Here is a 21,285-nt window from a genome sequence, read left to right as displayed (position 1 = left end):
GGGGTCGGTATTAGGACTTGTGTAGAGATTAGAGAAGCTCGGATTGTTCTCCTTAGAGGAGAGAAGGTTAAAGGGAGATTTAATCGAGGTGTTCAAAATCATGAAAGGTTCTGTTCGAGTAAGTTGGGAGAAATGGTTTCCACTGAAAGAAGGGATGATAACCAGAGGTCACAGATTTAAAATAATTGGCAAAAGAAACAGGGGGTAGAGGAGAGGTTTTTTCATGCATTGAATGATGGTCTGGAATGCGCTGCCTGAAAGGCTGGTGGCAGCAGCTCCAGTAGAAACTTTCAAATGGGAATTGGAAAAATACTTGAAACGGAAAAATCTGCAGGGCTATGGGGAAAGAGCAGGGGAGTGGGAATAATTGGAGAGCTCTTTCAAAGAGCCGGCACAGGCATGGTGGGTTGCATGGCCTCCTTCGATACTGGAAGATTCTATGATTACAGTGCTGTTCAGTTGTCCTGATCACTTGAGTGGCAGCTTCCCACCACCTCAGTTGTAACATCATTAGTTTGCATGATCCAATCTATGAAAGGGTATCTGGCGAACAAAGGGACATGATAGCAATCTTGTTGTACGAGGCCCCTTGGGTCGGAGCGATCATAATATGATCGAATTCTTCATTAAGATGGAGAATGAAGTAGTTGACTCGGAGACTAGGGTCCTCAATTTAAATAAAGGAAACTATGATGGTCTGAGGAGCGAGTTGGGGAGGATTGATTGGGGAATGGCACTCAAAGGGTTGACGGTGGATAGGCAATGGCAAACATTCAAAGACCGAATGGATGAGCTACAGAAATTGTTCATCCCAGTTTGGCATAAAAATAAAACAAAAAAGGTGACTCAACCGTGGCTAACAAGGGAAATTAGGGATAGCATAAGATCCCAGGAGACGACATATAAATTGGCCAGAAAAAGCAATAATCCTGAGGATTGGGAGCAGTTTAGGATTCAACAAAGGAGGACAAAGGGATTAATTAAGGGGGGGGGGAAATAGAGTATGAGTGTAAGCTGGCAGGGAACATAAAAACTGACTGTAAAAGCTTTTATAGATATGTGGAGAGAAAAAGATTGGCGAAGTCAAGTGTAGGTCCCTTACAGTCAGAATCAGGGGAATTTATAATGGGAAACAAAGAAATGGCAGACCAACTAAATTCATACTTTGGTTCTGTCTTCACAAAGGAGGAAACCTTTCAGAGATGCCGGGGAACATAGGGTCTAATGAGAGGGAGGAACTGAAAGAAATCAGTATTTGTAGGGAAATGGTGTTAGGAAAATTGATGGGACTAAAGGCCGATAAATCCCCAGGGCCCGATAATCTACATCCCAGGGTACTTAAGGAAGCGGCCCTAGAAATAGTAGATGCATTGCTGGTCATCTTCCAGAACTCGATGCTCTGGAACAGTACCCATGGATTGGAGGGTAGCTAATGTTACCCCACTATTCAAAAAAGGTGGTCGAGAAAAAGCGGGGAATTATAGACCGGTAAGCCTGACATCGGTAGTGGGGAAAATGCTAGAATCTATTATAAAAGATGTAATAGCAGAGCACTTGGTAAGCAGTGACAGGATCGGACAAAGTCAACATGGATTTACAAAAGGTAAATCATGCTTGACTAATCTACTGGAATTTTTTGAGGATGTAACTGGTAAAATAGATAAGGGAGAACCAGTGGATGTGGTGTATTTGGACTTTCAGAAGGCTTTCGATAAGGTCCCACATAAGAGATTAGCGTGCAAAATTAAGGCACATGGGATTGGGGGCAAGGTATTGACTTGGATAGAGAACTGGTTGGCGGACAGAAAGCAAAGAGTTGGAATAAACGGGTCGTTTTCCGAGTGGCAGGCAGTGACTAGTGGGGTACCGCAAGGATCGGTCCTAGGACCCCAGCTGTTCACAATATATATTAATGATCTGGACGAGAGAATTGGATGTAATATCTTCAAATTTGCAGACGACACAAAGCTGGGTGGGAGGGTAAGCTGTGAGGAGGATGTCGTGAAACTCCAGTACGATTTGGACAGGTTGGGTGATTGGGCAGAAACATGGCAAATGCACTATAATGTGGATAAATGTGAGGTTATCCACTTTGGTGGCAAAAACAGGAAGGCAGATTATTATTTGAATGGCAATAGATTGGGAGAAGGGGAAGTGCAAAGAGACCTGGGTGTTCTTGTGCACCAGTCGCTGAAGGTAAGCATGCAGGTGCAGCAGGCGGTTAAGAAGGCAAATGGTATGTTGAAGAGGGTTCGAGTACAGGAACAAGGATGTCTTGCTACAGTTGTACAGGGCCTTGGTGAGACCGCACCTTGAGTAGTGTGCGCAGTTTTGGTCGCCTTACCTGAGGAAGGACGTTCTTGCCATGGAAGGAGTGCAGCGAAGATTCACCAGGCTGATACCTGGGATGGCAGGAATGACGTACGAGGAGAGATTGTGTCGATTGGGCTTATACTCACTGGAGTTTAGAAGATTGAGAGAGGATCTCATCGAAACTTATAAAATTCTGTCAGGCCTGGACAGACTAGATACAGGAAGGATGTTTATGATGGCCAGGGAGTCCAGAACCAGGGGTCATAGTCTAAGGATAAGGGGTAAGCCATTTAGGACTGAAATGAGGAGGAATTTCTTCACCCAGAGAGTGGTGAACCTGTGGAATTCTCTGCCACAGAGGGCGGTGGAGGCCAGTTCATTAAATATATTCAAAAAAGAGTTAGATATATTTCTTAAGGCTAAAGGAATCAAGGGATATGGGGAGAAGGCAGGGACAGGGTACTGAATTTGGATGATCAGCCATGATCTCATTGAATGGCGGAGCAGGCTCGAAGGGCCTACTCCTGCTCCTATCTTCTATGTTTCTATGTTTCTATAGCAATGACTGCAGATTTTGATCATCGGGGGACAGTACTGTGTGGCGGGGGCAGGTTGGTAGAGGACCTGTCTTACGGATGCTTAGTGTAAGGACCATGCTCTCATAAGCTTCGGTGAAGGTGTTGACGATGGTTTGGAGTTCGGCCTCCGAGTGAGCGCAGATGCAAGCGTCGTCTGCATACTGTAATTCGACGACAGAGGATGGGACGACCTTGGATCTGGACTGGAGGCGACGGAGGTTGAACAGTTTCCCGTTTGTTCTGTAAATTAGCTCCACTCCAGCGGTGAGATGGAGCATTGCAGCAAGGAAGATTGAGAAGAGCGTTGGTGCGATGACACAGCCTTGCTTGACCCCGGTTCGTACGTGAATTGGGTCTGTGGTGGAACCGTTGGTCAGGATCACGGCTTGCATGTCGTGTGAAGCAGGCGGAGGATGATCAAAATCCATGACAAGGCCTTGGACAATGTGGACTAATTTCCATACCTTGGGAGCCTACCGTCAACAAAGGCAGACGTCGACGACGAAGTCCAACACCGCCTTCAGTGTGCCAGTGCAGCCTTCGGTCGCCTGAGGAAGTGTGTGTTTGAAGACCAGGACCTCAAACCCGGCACTAAATTCATGGTCTACAGAGCAGCAGTGATACCCGCCCTGCTGTATGCCTCAGAGACATGGACCATGTACAGCAGGCACCTCAAAGCACTGGCGAGGTATCACCAACACTGCCTCCGCAAGATTGTGCAAATCCATTGGCAGGACAGGCGCACCAACGTCAGTGTTCTTGCTCAGGCCAACATCCCCAGCATTGAAGCTTTGACCACGCTCAATCAGCTCCGATGGACGGGCCACATTGTCCGCATGCCCGATACGAGACTCCCAAAACAAGCGCTCTACTCGGAGCTCCGACATGGCAAGAGAGCCCCAGGTGGGCAGAGGAAACGCTTCAAGGACACCCTCAAAGCCTCCTTGAAAAAGTGCAACATCCCCACCGACACCTGGGAATCCCTGGCCCAAGACCGCACAAAGTGGAGGAGAAGCATCCGGGAAGGCGCCGAGCACCTCGAGTCTCTTCGCCGGGAGCAAGCGGAAGCCAAGCGCAGGCAGCGCACGTCAACCCAAGCACCCCACCCACCCGCCCCTTCAACCACCGTCTGCCCCACCTGTGACAGAGGATGTTGGTCCCGCATTGGACTCATCAGTCACCTGAGAACTCATTTTTAGTGTGGAAGCAAGTCATCCTCGGTTCCGAGGGACTGCCTAAGGAGAAGAGAAGAGCAATGACTGCACCCGTTTTAAACAACGTGGGTTCTGGGCTGACAACGACGAATAGAACAAAACAAAACTTCCCTTTATAGCACTAACATTGAGCAGCAGCCCTAAAATGCCACTGAGTCGGGAGCAGTGCGGCTCGATCATTTAATTCGGGGACTGCTGCCTTCCACTGTACGGACTGTGGGGCGGCTGGACAAAGCAAAATTACCACAACAGGATCCTAACTGGGCAAGCTGCATCAGGAAACAAATTGGAGTATGAAAATTGATGCAACACCAGAAATGACCAAGACACAAACAAACGATGGTGCATGCAAGCAACTCGTCGGAATGGCCAGGATTTCAAACCAAATTCAAAAGACACAAAGGGCTCCAAGTGGCACCAGGATGGTACTAGTTGTTAAATCAGAGCTACAAAAATGGCAGCCAGTTCTACATTTTTGGATTTGGTATTGCACCAAAGGTATAGTTTTGGCTCGAGTGACAGGAGTACAAGACGACCAGGTCGGTCAAGATCCTGCAGTGCCTCATCCACCAGCATTTTCACACATCCCTACAAATATGCAATCCAATATTTAAAAAGCACTCAAACTTTTTCACTAAAATAAAGGAAACAAGTTCATCGAAACTTGCAACACAAAAAGGCGGCCATTCGGCCCGTCGTGCCGGTGCTGGCTCTTTGAAAGAGCAGTCGTGCTCAGTCCCACCCCCCCGCTTTCAAGGACAAGAAATAGCATTTAGACTCGCATCGTGATCTTTCTGACTGTTAGCAAACTCTACAATTGCTAATAAAAAAAACATCCATTTTACAAGACATTCAAGATTGCATAAATGTATCCCATAAACAGGAGATATCCCAGACCAGAAACATCCATCTTCAATCGATCCGCTTAAGTGAACACACTGAACGAGCAGACACTCGGATCCAAAATGTACCTTGGATACTGGTGCGAGTGGTTAGTACAGTGCAGACTAGAAGTGCGCAAGATTGCCCCAGCCACCCTACTTCCAAGAAAGAAGAATGGTTCCTGCTCCCACAGCCACCTGTTGCAGACAGTGTTTCCTTTATTTTAGTGAAAACGTTTGGGTGCTTGTTAAATATTGGGTTGTACATTTGTAGGGATGTGTGAAAATGCTGGTACATATGTAACTGAGGAGCCAAATCTTGACCTTTGGAGGCTGGGCATGAAAATTGGTGCAACACCAAATCCAAAAATGTATTTCAGAACTGGTTGCCGTTTTTGTAGCTCTCTGATTTAACAACTAGTACCATTCTGGTGCCAATTGGAGCCCTTTGTGTCTTTTGAATATGGTTCGGGAGAGAAATCAAGCAGTCTTAATAACTGAAATAAAAATAAAATGTTGGAAACAGTCAACAGGTCAGGCAGAATCTGTGGAAAGGGGAAAGAAAGAAAAAGACTTGCAATTATACAGCATCTTTCACGACCTCAGGTCACCCCAAAGCGCTTTACAGCCAATGAAGTACTTTTTTTGAAATGTAGCCACTGTTGCAATGTAGGAAACACAGCAGCCAATTTATGTACAGTAAGCTCCCACAAACAGTGATGCTGATTGAGGGATAAATATTGGCCAGGATGCCAGGGGTAACTCCTCTGCACTTCTTCGAAATAGTGCTATGGGATTTTTACGTCGACCCGAGTGAGCAGACAGGACCTCTGATTAACGTCTCATTCGAAAAACGGCACATCTGACAGTGCAGCGCTCCCTCAGTACTGCACTGAAGTGTCAGCCTAGACGTTTGTGCTCAAGACTAGGGAGTGGGACTTGAACCCACAATCTTCTGGACTCAGAGATGAGAGTGCTACCCACTGAGCCATGGCTGACTCCTGTCTGAAGGTGGGCGTTAATATTCCAGCTCCATGACCGGTCATCACACAAAAAAAACGTGGTGCAGGTCACAGAGTTATCATCACACCCCAGGTTACACGATCATACAAGCAGATACGGGGGCAGTTAACTCTCCTGAAAGTAAAATGATCCGACACTTATAGGAGACACCATTCACCCCGAGAAGGCATTTACAGCAGACCTGAATTGGTAATAACTCCATCATCATATCTCAGCACAAGCAGGAATCTATTCACAGCAATTCAAAACAGAGTTATACCAGATAGTGTGAAGTGTGTTAAATTCAGCTCTGCTAACGTTAATGAAACAGATGAGCAGCCCTCAAGGAACATCTCTCATTGCTTGCCACATGCTCCTTATTCAGTATATTAAAACAAAATTAACACTCCACTTCAATCTATAATCAATAGTTCCAGTAACTCCATTAGAGTTATTGCTAAATGAACAGTTATGTAAAAAATAAAGGCTTAAGTTCTCGATTCCTGTGTTAGGGTTAATTGGGGGATGACAAGGAATCAGCGCTTGTGCCTCACTATTCTCAATCTATATTAATGACTTAGCTGAAGGGACTGAGTGCAATATATCCAAATTTGCTGATGATACAAAGTTAGGTGGGACAGTAAGCTGCAAGGAGGACACAAAGAGCCTGCAAAGGGTTATAGACAGGTTAAGCGAGTGGGCAATAAAGGTGGCAGATAGAGTATATGTGGAGAAACGTGAGGTTATTCACTTTGGCAGGAAGAATAGGAAAACAGAATATTTTTTAAATGGTGAGAAACTATTAAATGTTGATGTTCAGAGATATAGTTGTCCTCATGCAGGAAATACAGTTAGCGTGCAGGTACAGCAAGCAATAGGAAGGCATATGGCATGTTGGCCTTTATTGCAAGGGGGTTGGAGTATAAGAGCAAGGAAGTCTTGCTCCAATTGTACAGGGCCTTGGTGAGACCACACCTGGAAAACTGCACAGTTTTGGTCTCCTTATCTGAGGAAGGTATAGTTGCCTTGGAGGTACAACGAAGGTTCACTAGATTGATTCCTGGGATAAGGGGATTGTCCTATGAGGAGATATTGAGCTGATGCTCTCTGGAGTTTAGAAAATGAGAGGTGATCTCATTGAAACGCAAGATTCTGAGGGGGCTTGACAGGGTAGATGCCAAGAGGTTTTTTCCCTGGCTGGAGAGTCTCAGGATAAGGGGTCGGCCATTTAAGACGGAGATGAAGAGGAATTTCTTCACTCAGAGGGTTGTGAATCTCTCCCCCAAAAGGCTGTGGATGCTGAATTGTTTGAGTATATTCAAGGTTGAGATAGATTGATTTTTAGACTCTAGGGGAATCAAGGGATAAGGCGATCAGGCGGGAAAGTGGAGTTACATAGGATCTCCGGCACAGAAACAGGCCATTCGGACCAACCAGTCCGTGCCGGCATTTATGCTCCACTCGAGCTTCCTCCCGTCTTTCCTCATCTAAATCTATCAGCATAACCCTCTATTACCTTCTCCATCATATGCTTGTCCAGCCTCCCCTTAAATGCATCTATACAATTCGCTTCAACCACTCCCTGTGGTAGCGAGTTCCACATTCTCACCACTCGCTGGGTAAAGAAGTTTCTTCTGAATTCTCTATTGGGTTTTTTGGTGACTATCTTATATTGATGGCCTCTAGTTATGCTCTTCCCCACAAGTGGAAACACTCTCTCAGTTTCTACTCTATCAAAACTTTTCATAATTTTAAAGACCTCAATTAGGTCACCCCTCAGCCTTTAGCCAGGGCAAAACTGGCTAAAGTGGACTGGAAAAATAAATTAAAGGGCAAGACAGTTGAAATGATAAGTGGCGGACATTTAAGGAGATATTTCATAACTCAACAAAAATATATTCCAGTGAGAAAGAAAGATTTCAAGAGAAGGGAACACCATCCGTGGCTAACTAAGGAAGTAAAGGATGGTATCAAATTGAAAATGAAGGCATACAATGTTGCCAAGATTGGTGGGAGACCAGAGGATTGGGAAATTTTTTTAAACCAGCAAAGGATGACTAAAAAAAGAAAGAGATGAATTATGAGAGTAAACTGGCAAGAAACATTAAAAAAGAGATAGTAAGAGCTTCAACAGGTATATAAAAAGGAAGAGGGTAGCTAAAGTAAACGCTGGTCCCTTAGAGGATGAGACTGGGGAATTAATAATGGAGAATGGGGAAATGGCAGAGACTCTGAACAAATATTCTGTATCCGTCTTCACTGTAGAAGACACGAACAACATCCCAATAATGGATAATCAAGGGGCCACAGGGAGGGGGGAACTAAAGACAATCACTATCACTAAGGAAATAGTACTTGGTAAAATAATGGGACTAAAAGACAACAAGTCCCCTGGACCAGATGGCCTGCATCCCAAGGTCTTAAAAGAAGTGGCTGCAGAGATAGTGGATGCATTGGTTGCAATATACCAAAATTCCCTGGACACTGGAGAGGTCCCATCGAATTGGAAAACCACTAATGTCACACCCCTATTTAAGAAAGGAGGGAGACAGAAAGCAGGAAACTATAGACCAGTTAGCCTAACATCTGTCGTTGGGAAAATACTGGAGTCCTTCATTAGGGAAGCAGTAGCAGGGCATTTGGAAAATCATAATGCAGTCAAGCAGAGTCAGCATGGTTTTCTAAAAGGGAAATCATGTTTAACAAACTTGCTGGAGTTCTTTGAGGTAACAAGCAGGGTGGACAAGGGTGAACCAGTGGATGTGGTGTATTTGGATTTCCAGAAGGCATTCGATAAGGTGCCACATAAAAGCTTACTGCATAAGATAAGATCTCACAGAATTGGGGGTAATATATATTAGCATGGATAGAGAACTGGCTAACTAACAGAAAGCAGAGAGTCGGGGTAAATGGGTCATTTTCCAGTTGGCAAACGGTAACTAGTGGGGTGCCACAAGGATCGGTGCTGGGGCCTCAACTATTTACAATCTACATTAATAACTTGGATGATGGGTCCGAGTGTAGTGTAGCCAAAGATGGGTGGGAAAGCAAGTTTTGCAGAGGGCTCAAATAACCTGCAAAGGGATATAGACAGGCTAAGGTGAGTGGGCAAATATTTGGCAGATGGAGTATAACGTGGGAAAGTGCAAGGTTATCCACTTTGGCAGGAAAAATAAAAAAGCAAATTATTTAAATGGAGAGAGATTACAAAATGCTACAGTTCAGAGGGACCTGGAGGTCCTTGTACATGAAACACAAAAAGTTAGCATGCAGGTACAGCAAGTAATCAAAAAGGCAAATGGAATGTTGGCCTTTATTTCAAAGGGGTTGGAGTATAAAAGCAGGGAAGTCCTGCTATAACTGTACAAGGTATTGGTGAACAACAGTGGTCCCAGCACTGATCCTTGTGGAACACCACCACCCAGCTCCTTTAAGGAAGGATAGACTTGCATTGGAGGCAGTTCAGAGACGATTCACGAGGTTAATTCCAGAGATGAGGGGGTTGACTTATGAGGAAAGGTTGAGCAGGCTGGGCCTATACTCATTGGAATTTAGAAGAACGAGAGGTGATCTTATTGAAACATATAAGATACTGAGAGGGCACGACAAAGTAGATGCAGAGAGGATGTTTTCCCTCGTGGGGAAATCTAGAACGCAGGGGCATAGATTTAGAATAAAGGGTCGCTCTTTTAGAACTGAGATGAGGAGGAATTTCTTCTGTGAGGGTTGTAAATCTGTGGAATTCTCTGCCCCAGAGTTGTGGAGGCTGGGTCATTAAATACATTCAAGGTGGAGATAGACAAATTTTTGCAAGATAAGGGAGTGAAGGGTTATGGAGAGCAGGCGGGGAAGTGGCTTTGAGCCCAAGATCAGCCATGATCTTACTGAATGGCGGAGCAGGCTCGAGGGGCCAAGTGGCCTATTCCTGCTCCATGTTCTTATGTTATGTTCTCAAGCGAAGAGACCCAGCCTGTTCATCCTTTCCGGATAGGTATACCCTCGCAATTCTGGTATCATCCTTATAAATCTTGTGTGCACACTCTCCAGTGCCTCTATATCCTTTTTATAATATGGCGACCAGAACTGTAAACAGTGTGGTCTAACCAAGGTTCGATACAGATTTAGCATAATTCACTACTTTTCAATTCTATCCCTCTAGAAATAAACCCTAGTGCTTGGTTTGCTTTTTTATGGCCTTGTTAACCTGTGTCGCTACTTTGTGATTTGTATATTTGTACTCCGAGATCCCTTTGTTTCTCTACCCCACCTAGACTCTCACCGTCCAAGTGACCTCCCTATTCTTCCTCCCAAAATGTAATACCTCACGTGTTGAACTTCATTTGCCAATTATTTGCCCATTCTGCAAATTTATTAATGTCCTCCTGTAATTTGTTGCAGTCCTCCTCAGTATTGACTATCCCCGCCAATTTGGTGCCGTACGCAAATTTAAAAATTATGTTTTTGATTCCAAAGTCTAAATCGTTAATATAAATTGTGAACAACAGTGGTCCCAGCACTGATCCTTGTGGAACACCACTACCCACCTTCTGCCACTGTGAATAGCTACCCTTTACTCCCACGCTCTGCTTGGTCTTGAAGCCAGCTAGCTATCCATTCTGCTACTTGTCCCCTGACTCCACATTCTCTGACCTTATTAGTCTATTATGTGGCACCTTATCGGAGGCCTTTTGAAAATCTAGATAAATTACATCTACTGCATTACCCTTGTCTATTCTCTGTTACCTCTTTAAAAAATTCAATGAGGTTGGTCAAGCAAGAAATTCCTTTTGAAATCCATTATTATATTTCTGGTTTCTAGATATTCTTCTATTTTCTCCTTTAGTACGGATTCCATTATTTTTTCTACCACCAATGTTAAGCTGACTGGTCTATAATTCCCTGGATATGTTCTATCCCCCTTCTTAAATATCGGTATTACGTTAGCTATCCACTAGACCTCTGGCACTACACCTTTTTCTAATGAATTATTAAATACGTGTAGTAATGCCTCTGCTAACTCTTCCCTAGATTCTTTTAAAATACGCAGATGTAATCCATCCAGACCAGGGTTTTTATCCTCCGAGTTTGATTAGAATATATCTCCTCTTTATTTTCATTGCAGTTATTTCATTACTAATCTCATGATCCAATGCCATGTCCACCCTGTTTTATCTCCTTGGTAAATACTGAGGCAAAGTAATTATTTAATATTTCTGCCATCTCTCTATCACTACCTGTGGTATTATCCTGTCCATCCCTTAGTGGTCCTATTCCCATCCCAACCTTTTTTTTTTTTTTTTAAATTGATGTGCCTGTAAAATATTTTACTATTTAGTTTTATGTTCCTTGATAATTTAATATCAGTTCCTCTTTGCCTTCCTAATTATTTTTGACTTCTTTCCTAGTCTCTTCGTATTTTCCCTTATGCTCTCCCCTGCTGTCCATGTACTTAATAAGTATGCTTCTTTCCTTACCCTCAATTTTTCCCCATATGCCTTTATTCATCCATGGTGTCTCATTAGTGTTTAGCTTGTTCTCGTTTTAGTGGAATATATTTTTCCTGGACTCTGTTGATCACTGTTTTAAATGTTTCCCATTGCTGTTCTATGCCATTGTTTGCCAATATTGTTATCCATTTTATTTTCCCAAGTTCCATTATCAGCTCCATAAAATCAGCTTTTCTCCAATCTATTACCCTGGCCTTCGTCATACTTATATCCTTCTCAATTATTATTTTAAAGCGTATTATATTATGGTCACTATTGCCTAGATGTTCCCCTACTTTTACTTCTCTTATCTGCTCAGGTTCATTCCCCATTACTAGATCCAATAGTAAATCCTCCCTTATTGGGCCTTCTACATATTGGGTTAGAAAGGAGTCCTGCACACATTGTAGGAACTCCATTCCCTTATCGCCTTTACCTATTTTACCTCTTCTGTCCAATTAATATCAGGGTAGTTGAAATCCCCCACGATTATTATTCTATGTTTTTTACTCATTTCCCTAATTTGTTTGCATTCCTCTTCCTCCACCTCCCTTCCACTACTAAGGTGGCCTGTAGACTACGCCTATTAGTGTGATTGATCCTTTATTATCTTTTATTTCTATCCACATAGATTCTATTTGTTTGGCTAATAGCCAAGTCACTTTTTTCTACTGTCATTATGTTATCATTAATAAGTACAGCTACTCTACCTCCCCTTTTTCCCTCTCTATCTTTTCTAAATATGTTATACCTGCAATGTTTAATTCCCAGTCCTGATTTTTCTGTAGCCATGTCTCGGTAATCCCTATGTCTGGTTCTTCACAACGCACGATTGCCTCCAGCTCCCCTGTTTTATTACGGATACTGTGCATTGCTGTACAGACAGTTTAACTCATTTTAATAGCAGTTCCTTTCACTTTATTTTTAACCATCTTTTTACACTCCTGCTCTATAACTCCATTTATTCCCTGGCCATCAATATCCTCCCTTACTTTACTCTTTCCTATGCTCTCCTTTCCTGTTGTGTTTATAATTAGGCTGATTTAGTTTCTTGTAGATCCCTCTCCCCATCCTACTAGTTTAAAGCCTTTGCCACCTCCCTATTTACCCTTTCCACTAGGATATGAGTGCCATCCCAGTTTAGGTGGAGCCCGTCCCATCGAGGCAGCTCCTTCCTGTCCCAGTATTGAAAAGGAACCCCTCTGTCCCACACCAGCCCTTAGCCACGTGTTAATTCTCCTGATCTGACCACTTCTATGCCAATTTGCATGTGGCTCAGGTAATAACCCTCGAGGTCCTGCTTTTTAATTTCGCTCCTAACTCCTGATACTCCTTCAGCAGGACCTCCTCCCTGTTCCTACCTATGTCGTTTGTTCCGACATGGACAACAACTGGATTTACCCCCACCCTTTCCAAATTCCTCTCCAGCCACCGTGAGATATCCCTTACCCTGACACCGGGTAGGGAACACATCCTTCGGGATTCTCGTTCTTGGCTGCAGAGGAGGCTATCAATCCCCCTAATTATAAGAGTCCCTGATCACTAACACATTTCTATTCTGCTCTTCCCCCCCACCCCCCGGGACAGCCTTCTGAGCCATGGTGCCTTGGTCTGCATTGTGGCTGTCCGCCCTGCAGTCTCTCTCCTTGTCCTCACAGGTAGCAAGTACATTGTACCTGTTGGACAGGACCAGTGTCTGCGGAACCTCCTTCTCAACCTCTCGGGTCCCTGCTACCTGTCTCCCTCGCAGTCACACCCTCCCCTTCCTGAACCTGTGCTTTCCTCTGGGGTGTGACTGTATTCTGGATAAAACTGTCCAGAAATTCCTCCCCCTCCCTTATGTGTCGGAGTGTCTCTAACTCACACTCCAGCTCAGTGACTGAGCCGGAGTGACTGAAGGCAGAGACATTTCCTGATGTGGGAATCCGGGACAGTCTCGCTGTCCACAAACTCCCACATCCTACAGTCCCAACACATAGCCTGCTGTACCATCTCTAGAGTTTTTTATTTACATGGTTAATTAAAATAAAGTTTATAATCAAGAGATTATTTAGAGTTATTAATTAATTTATCTAGTTAAGTTATTAATTTAATAAAGTATTAGTTATTGTTCCCCAGCTCTTAGTTTAGAACACTGCACTAGCTTAGAGACAAACCAACCAGTCACCTACCTGCTGTCCTGCGACCTCACTCCTTGATTTTTTTTCTCTCTCGCTCCGCTGCTCAGTGAGTTTGGGCCCCTCTCAGCCCGCACTCTATTTCCTGCCTCTGCTCCAGTCCCCAGTTAGGTCCGCTGTTGAAGTCAAAGATCAGCCATGATCTCATTGAATGGCGGAGCAGGCTTGAGGGGCCTATGTTTAATTCCTCAAAACTAGAAGCCTTTTGCTGAAACCAGTTTATCAATTTCATGAAAGCACCTGTACAGCTCACAAACCTGATCTGAAGTAAACCGAATCAATCATTGAAGGACTAAGCCCATTTGTTGATTATATTCCAATACTAGGAATTAGAAAAGTTATGGCCGTCATTCCTCCAGTTTCATTTAACATTTATTACATGGAACTCTGAAGCAAAAAGCTGGAAGGGCCCAGGAGAATGACCACAGCTGCAACTTAAAATCCAATTAGAAATGACAATCTAAAGGAAACAAGACAACAATCTTGAAATGCTCCAGGTTAGATACAGGTATGTCCATCTCCCATGGTGCTGCAAACAAGGAATTAACTCCAAGTGCTGTCTTCAGGTGAAGTGAGGTTAGATGTTGGGGGATAACTGGACAAGGGATGGTAGATGTATTTTAGTCCCCATTTTAAAATCTTCTGCCTTCATTTTTCTACTTCCATTATAAATTCCCTTGTCTAATGGAAACTGCCTGTGCAAACGTGTCATGATGTCCTTGCACTCTCACCACTGGCGATACAAGACCTCCACTGGGAGTGGAAAAGGAAGGCAGAGATGCAGGTGTAACTACAGCATGACACAATTACACAAGCAATTTCACTTAAAAATGTTGACAGAGCATGTTGGAATAGAAATGGTCAATAGGAAGTGTGATGTATATGAATATTAAGGGTTGGTTTTGGAGTCCTCGAGGGTAGCATGCGCCTGCATCCTCTCGCCAGTGGTGGCCACATCCAACGAAGAGCTCCTATTGGTCCTTGGCTGCACTCCCAGCGCTCACTTGTGACAGCAGCAGTCACATTCCAGAACATTGCTTTACAGGGTAAGGGGTGCCGGTGGCATCCTCCAATGGGGAAAAACATCTGCTTTAAGCTCACTAAGTCCAAAACAGAGATCAAACACAGCTGCAAAGTGGTACTGCAGCAGTGCCTTTGTGAAATACAAGGGGTAATGATGCAGATACATTAGATTTCACTGGCCACCCACACATGCCCCAGTCCACTTGACTTACTCACCAATAACCTGCTCACTGATGCCCAGTTTGGGTGCTGCGAGGACCACACTGCTCCAGATCTCATTACAGCCTTGGTCCAAACATGGACAAAAGCTGAATTCCTGGTGAGCGGAGTGACTGCCCTTGACATCAAGGCAGCATTTGACAAGAGTGTGGCATCAAGGAGCCCTAGTAAAATTGAAGTCAATGGGAATCGAGGGGAAAACTTTGCGTGGGTTTCCTCCGGGTGCTCCGGTTTCCTCCCACAGGCCAAAGATGTGCGGGTTAGGTTGATTGGCTATGATAAATTGACCCTTAGTGTTAGGGGGATTAAATACATGGGGTAATGGGGATAGGGTGGGATATGTGTTGGTGTAGGGGTTACGGGGATCGGGTGGGATATGTGTCGGTGCAGGCTCGATGGGCCGAAATGGCCTCTATCTGCATTGTGGGGTTTCTGTGATTTTTGTGAGGGAGGGAATTCCAGAGCTTAGGGCCGAGACAGTTGAAGGCACGGTCACCAATAATGGGGGCAAAGGAAGGGGCATGCACAACAGGCGAGAGTTGGAGGAGTGTAGAGATTTCGAAGGGCTGTAGGGGCGGTAGGGAGGGGGAAAGCCATGGAGGGATTTATACACAAAGATGAGAATTTAAAAATCGAGGCATTGAGAGACCGGGAGCCAAACATACGTCAGCGAGCACAAGGATGGAAGATCAGAGCTTGGTGCAAGTTTGAGTGTGGGCAGAACTTTGGATGAGGTGAAGTTTAAGGAGGGTGCAAAATGGGAGGCCAGTCAGGACAGTGTTGGAATAGTCGAGTCTGGAGGTAACAAAAGCATGGAAAAGGGTTTTAGCAGCGGGCGGGCTGAAGCAGGGGCAGAGACAGGCGATGTTACAGAGTTGGAAGTAGACGGTCTCGGTGATGGAGAAGATATGGGGTTGGGGTCAGAATCACAGCTCAGGGTCAAATAAGACGTTGAGGCTTTCATCTGGTTCAGCATGAGGCTGTAGGTCAGGGAACAGAGTTTGTGGCGTGGGCCAAAGACAATGGCTTCAGTCTTCACAATGTTTAATTGCAGCTCATCTGGAAACAGGTCTTTTTCCGAGTGGCAGGCAGTGACTAGTGGGGTACCGCAGGGATCAGTCCTTGGACCCCAGCTATTCACAATATATATTAATGATCTAGACGAGGGAACTAGATGTAATATCTCCAAGTTTGCAGAAGACACAAAGCTGGGTGGGCGTGTGTGCTGTGAGGAGGATGCCGAGAAACTCCAGGATGATTTGGACAGGTTGGGTGATTGGGCAGAAGCATGGCAGATGCAATATAACGTGGATAAATGTGAGGTTATCGACTTTGGTGTCAAAAACAGGAAGGCAGGTTATCTGAATGGCAATAGATTGGGAGAAGGGGAAATGCAACGAGACCTGGGTGCCCTTGTGCACCAGTTGCTGAAGGTAAGCATGCAAGAGCAGCAGGCGATTAAGGCGGCAAATGGCATGTTGGACTTCGTAGCGAGAGGGTTTGAGTACAGGAACAAGGATGTCTTGCTGCAGTTGTACAGGGCCTTGGTGAGACCACACCTTGAGTACTGTGTGCAGTTTTGGTCACCTTATCTGAGGAAGGATGTTCTTGCCATGGAAGGAGTTCAGCAAAGATTCACCAGGCTAATACCTGGGATGGCAGGAATGACGTATGAAGAGAGATTGGGTCGATTGGGCTTATACTCGCTGGAGTTTAGAAGAATGAGAGGGGATCTCATTGAAACTTATAAAATTCTGACAGGACTGGACAGACTAAATGCAGGAAGGATGTTCCCGATGGTCGGGGAGTCCAGAACCAGGGGTCACAGTCTAAGGGGTAAGCCATTTAGGACAGAGATGAGGAGGAATTTCTTCACCCAGAGAGTGGTGAACCTGTGGAATTCTCTACCACAGAAGGCAGTAGAGGCCAATATATATATATAAAGCGGCCAGTCGCGCTCTCTTCCCCCCCCCCAGTCGCGCTCTCTTCCCCCCCCAGTCGCGCTCTCTTCCCCCCCCCAGTCGCGCTCTCTTCCCCCCCCCCAGTCGCGCTCTCTTCCCCCCCCCCCAGTCGCGCTCTCTTCCCCCCCCCAGTCGCGCTCTCTTCCCCCCCCCAGTCGCGCTCTCTTCCCCCCCCCAGTCGCGCTCTCTTCCCCCCCCCAGTCGCGCTCTCTTCCCCCCCCAGTCGCGCTCTCTTCCCCCCCCCAGTCGCGCTCTCTTCCCCCCCCCAGTCGCGCTCTCTTCCCCCCCCCAGTCGCGCTCTCTTCCCCCCCAGTCGCGCTCTCTCTCTTACCCCCAGTCTCTCGCTCTCTCTTCCAACAACAACATGCCCTCGAAAAAGCCTCGGCACCGCCGGGCACCCCCAGCTAGTCTATATATATATATATAAAGCGGCTCTTCTGTCTGTCCCGATGTCTGTCTGTCCGTTCTCTATACGTTTGAAAGTTAGAGCGTACCGACGCGCGCGTCGCCTCAAAAGAAAGCTTGCGATTCCGGACCGGTCATAGGTGTATTTACGTTTCGGCCGGACAAAAATCCCGCCCGCGGTATCCCAAAAACGTTCAGCGTTCCGCTCATTAGCAACCGTGTGACGTCGAGGTCGACCAATCGGATGGCGGGTTCCTTCCTACAGTTGAGTGTCGAGTGACTCGACGATTGACCAATCCTACGCTTCGGTGACCTGACCGGTCGACCAATCGGTGCGTGTGTGTGGGGGCCTTATCCTTCTGAACCGAGGTGAGTGGCCGCCATCTTGATTTTTCACAATTTTTTCCCCCACACTTTGTGTGTTAGGGAACTAAGGTAAATATTTTAATGATGTGTTAGGGAATTAAATAACAATTTAATAGGGGGTGGGGGGGGGGGGGAGAGCCTCTGGAAATCGCGGGGGGGGGGGGCGGGAGCCTCGGGAAATCGCGGGGGGGGGGGGGGGGGGGGGGGAGCCTCGGGAAATCGCGGGGCGCTCGCGCCGCCCGCACTGACCGCACATGCGCCACCCGCCCACAGCGGCCGTCCAGCAGCCGCGCGATACGCGGGGGACCTCAGCTCCGGACCTCAGGCGCTAGGCAGGGGGAGGGGCCGGAGAGAGGGACAGAGGGGAGTGGGGGAGGCGAGGGGAGGGGAGGGGAGGGGGAGGACATGACAGGGAGAGGGGGGACACACAGGGGCAGGGAGACCAAGCGCCCCAAAATTGCCCACTGACCACGCATGCGCCGCCCACCCGCCCACAGCGGCCGTCCATCAGCCGCGCCATACGCGGGGGACCTCAGCTCCGGACCTCAGGTGCTAGGCAGGGGGAGGGGCCGGAGAGAGGGACAGAGGGGAATGGGGGAGCGGGGGTGGGGGTGGGCGAGGGGAGGGGAGGGGAGGGAGGGATAGGACAGGGAGAGGACATGACAGGGAGGGGGGGGGGACACAGGGGCAGGGAGACCAAGCGCCCCAAAATTGCCCTCGCAACGCGGGGCTCCCCAGCTTTAAGTATATTTAAGAAGGAGTTGGATATATTTCTTAAGGCTAAAGGGATCAAGGGGTATGGGGAGAAAGCAGGGACAGGGTATTGAATTTGGATGATCAGCCATGATCGCATTGAATGGCGGAGCAGGCTTGAGGGGCCGAATGGCCTACTCCTGCTCCTATCTTCTATGTTTCTATCCAGGATTGGATGTCAGACAAGCAGGTTTGCTCGAACATATTTTTTTGAATGATTCCTCAAATGGTCTCAGACACAGTCGCCAACATAGCCACTCGCTTGTGCCATAATTAGACATTTTGCATCATGACAACTGGCTTAAAGGTTTCAGATATTAGATCACATCGCATTACAACAGTTCAGCAATACACACAATTAATTAGTTTACAAAGCAAGTAACAAACTGATCAACTGAGTACACTCCTTGCAAGACTATAAACTGGGTCAGTCAGCTACAGTCTATCTGTATTCATTGCCTGTGGAAACGTCTGTTCCCGACAGAAATGTATTCAGCTGTAATATGTGGAACCAGTGAACCCAGCTCAAACTCCCAATAGGCTTGTTGCTGGCTCCTTGTCTTAACATTCTGAGCCACCAGTTGATGTGAATATCGATTAAATTAGATCTGCATTGCCTTACATTACTTATAAATTATTTATAAATATCAACCCTTTGGTCAGATATCAAAATACTCTGAAGCTAGTTGCACGTTATTGAACCTTACAGAAAATACTTACAATAACTTCCATTACTGAGTAACTGTTATGTAGTGATATTTAGCATTGTATCCAACCATTTCTCCAAAATAAATTCTTACACAAACTACATCACAGGTTAGTTCTATGCACAAGACTGGCTTTGAAAACTCTAGTTTTTCATAGAAGTTTACAGCACAATGTGTCAGCACTAGCTCTTGGAGAGCTACCGACTTAGTCCCATTCCATTGCCCTTTTCCTACATGTCCAGTAGGCATAAGCAATTACCAGACAGGGTTTGCGGTTTGTTACTGAAAGCTTACCTCTATCTCAAGGGGAGAATAGGACTCGCCCACAAGAGTCATCTAAGATATGAGCGCCAAAATAATCTAAGGTGGTTAGGAAAGACTCAAAACTATCCATTCCTAATGTACTGTGGACTCTCTCACCTCCTCTTCTCCTAAAAGCATCAGCTTCTGTGCCTCGACTTCAAATACTCACGAACCTCGGACACACACACACACACACAAGACTGTGGTCAACATGGGCCGATTTCCCCTCTCCCAGGGCTAGGGTGCTGAGGCCAATTGTAGCATGCCCACCACCACCAGGGATTGGCGAATGCAGCATAAACTTTTCATTATTTAAACATGTACTAAACAACAGCCGTTCAGAAGACTGAAGGCATTATGGCGTAAATCTCACCTTTATTGAAGAACATGGAGGCCATCTGACCCATTTCTATTCGTTCCACAATGTCAAAGGCATCGTGCGTGTTGGTTCTTTCTAGGCATAAAAACCAGGCAATAGGATTGTTAGTGCACAGACTCAAATAGTGGAAAGGATTATTGAATTGTCAGTTGTAATGTTTAGAACAAGTTAAATATCCTGCAAATCAATGGCCAAACCAACAAACACAGTCAGATTCCCACAGTGTTTAGTCTTATTCGTCTGCACATTGAAACCACGAAACAAAGCCTGCATAACGAAGCTTCGCCAGTGCTCCACAATCCGACGTGCACAGTGGAAAGGTCCCGGTAACATAGTTTGCCTAGATCCACGCTTAGAGGACAGGGCCCAAATACTAACCAAGGAATGGAGAAAACTAGCTGATGGGTTGAAAGCAGGAGGCACATACTATGGAAGTGGGGAGAAGTGCAGAACACAACACCAGGGATCAGTGATGGGTCTATCACTGCTTCTAATTTAAATTAACATCTTGGATTCACAAGCTCAGTGTATACTGGTGTAACTTGCAGCTGATGCCATACTGAGATAGTTCAATCTCAGTAAACTCCTATGGTCCTATAAAAATGAACTTCAATATGCAAGTGGGTGAACTGTTGAGTAAGATTCAGACCACTGTTCAGCTGCCTCAGCTCCTTCCCCTTTCCCAGGCCCATCAAGCCGAACCTCCCTCCCCAGGTTTCCCCTGCTCAAGCCCTGAACCGACATTGGTCTCTAGTTTCTCTCCCATCTCCCCCAGGCCCTTTCCAAGCTCATTTTGTCCATGAGGCCCTCCTCCTGCTCCAATGAACTGTTTCCCACTAAACTGCTGACCAGCCAACTTTCCTTCCTGGTTCCCATGTCAGCTGACATTGTAAAGAAAAGGAAGACTTGCATTTATATAGCGCCTTTCATGACCTCAGGATGTCCCAAGTGCTTTACAGTCAATTAAGTACTTTTGATGTGCAGTCACTGTTTTAATGTAGGAAACACTGCAGCCAATTTGCACACAGACAGTAAATGATATAAATGACCAGATAATCTGGGTTTTTTTCATGTTGGTTGAGGGATAAATATTGGCCAGGACACTGGGGGAACTCCCTTGCTCTTCTTCAAATAGTACCGTGGAATCCTTTACGTTCACCCGAGCAGGGAATCCAGGCCTCAGTTTGACGTCTCATCCAAAAGCACCTCCGACAGTGCAGCGCTCCCGCAATGCTTTGATTGAATTTTTCGAGGGGGTGACTAGGTGTGTGGATGAGGGTAGTGCAATTGATGTAGGCTACATGGATTTCAGTAAGGCTTTTGACAAAGTCCCGCATGGGAGACTGGTCAAGAAGGCAAGAGCCCATGGGATCCAGAGAAATTTGGCACATTGGATCCAAAATTGGCTTAGTGGCAGGAGGCAGAGGGTGATGGTCAAAGGTTGTTTTTGTGACTGGAAACCTGTGTCCAGTGGTGTACCGCAGGGATCGGTGCTGTTTGTAGTGAACATTAATGATT

At 46.0% G+C, this 21,285-nt stretch overlaps 1 protein-coding gene across 1 annotated transcript in view; it reads right to left on the bottom strand.

Annotated features, from left to right (window-relative positions):
* The window catches only part of slc38a12 (solute carrier family 38 member 12), a 303,056-nt gene that overhangs the window by 196,127 nt on the left and 85,644 nt on the right, over positions 1-21,285 (bottom strand). Inside the window, exon 6 of the mRNA XM_085963226.1 lies at positions 19,762-19,842. Within this exon, the coding sequence (XP_085819352.1) occupies positions 19,762-19,842 (81 nt within the window). The remainder of the gene's footprint in view (positions 1-19,761; positions 19,843-21,285) is intronic.

This window comes from Somniosus microcephalus, chromosome 21, assembly GCF_052327205.1.
Source record: "Somniosus microcephalus isolate GS21.2 chromosome 21, FLI_Smic_1.0, whole genome shotgun sequence".
In the NCBI taxonomy this organism is placed as follows: Eukaryota; Metazoa; Chordata; class Chondrichthyes; order Squaliformes; family Somniosidae; genus Somniosus; species Somniosus microcephalus.
Note: the sequence above shows the minus strand (reverse complement) of the source record. Positions and strands in the feature narration are given on the sequence as shown.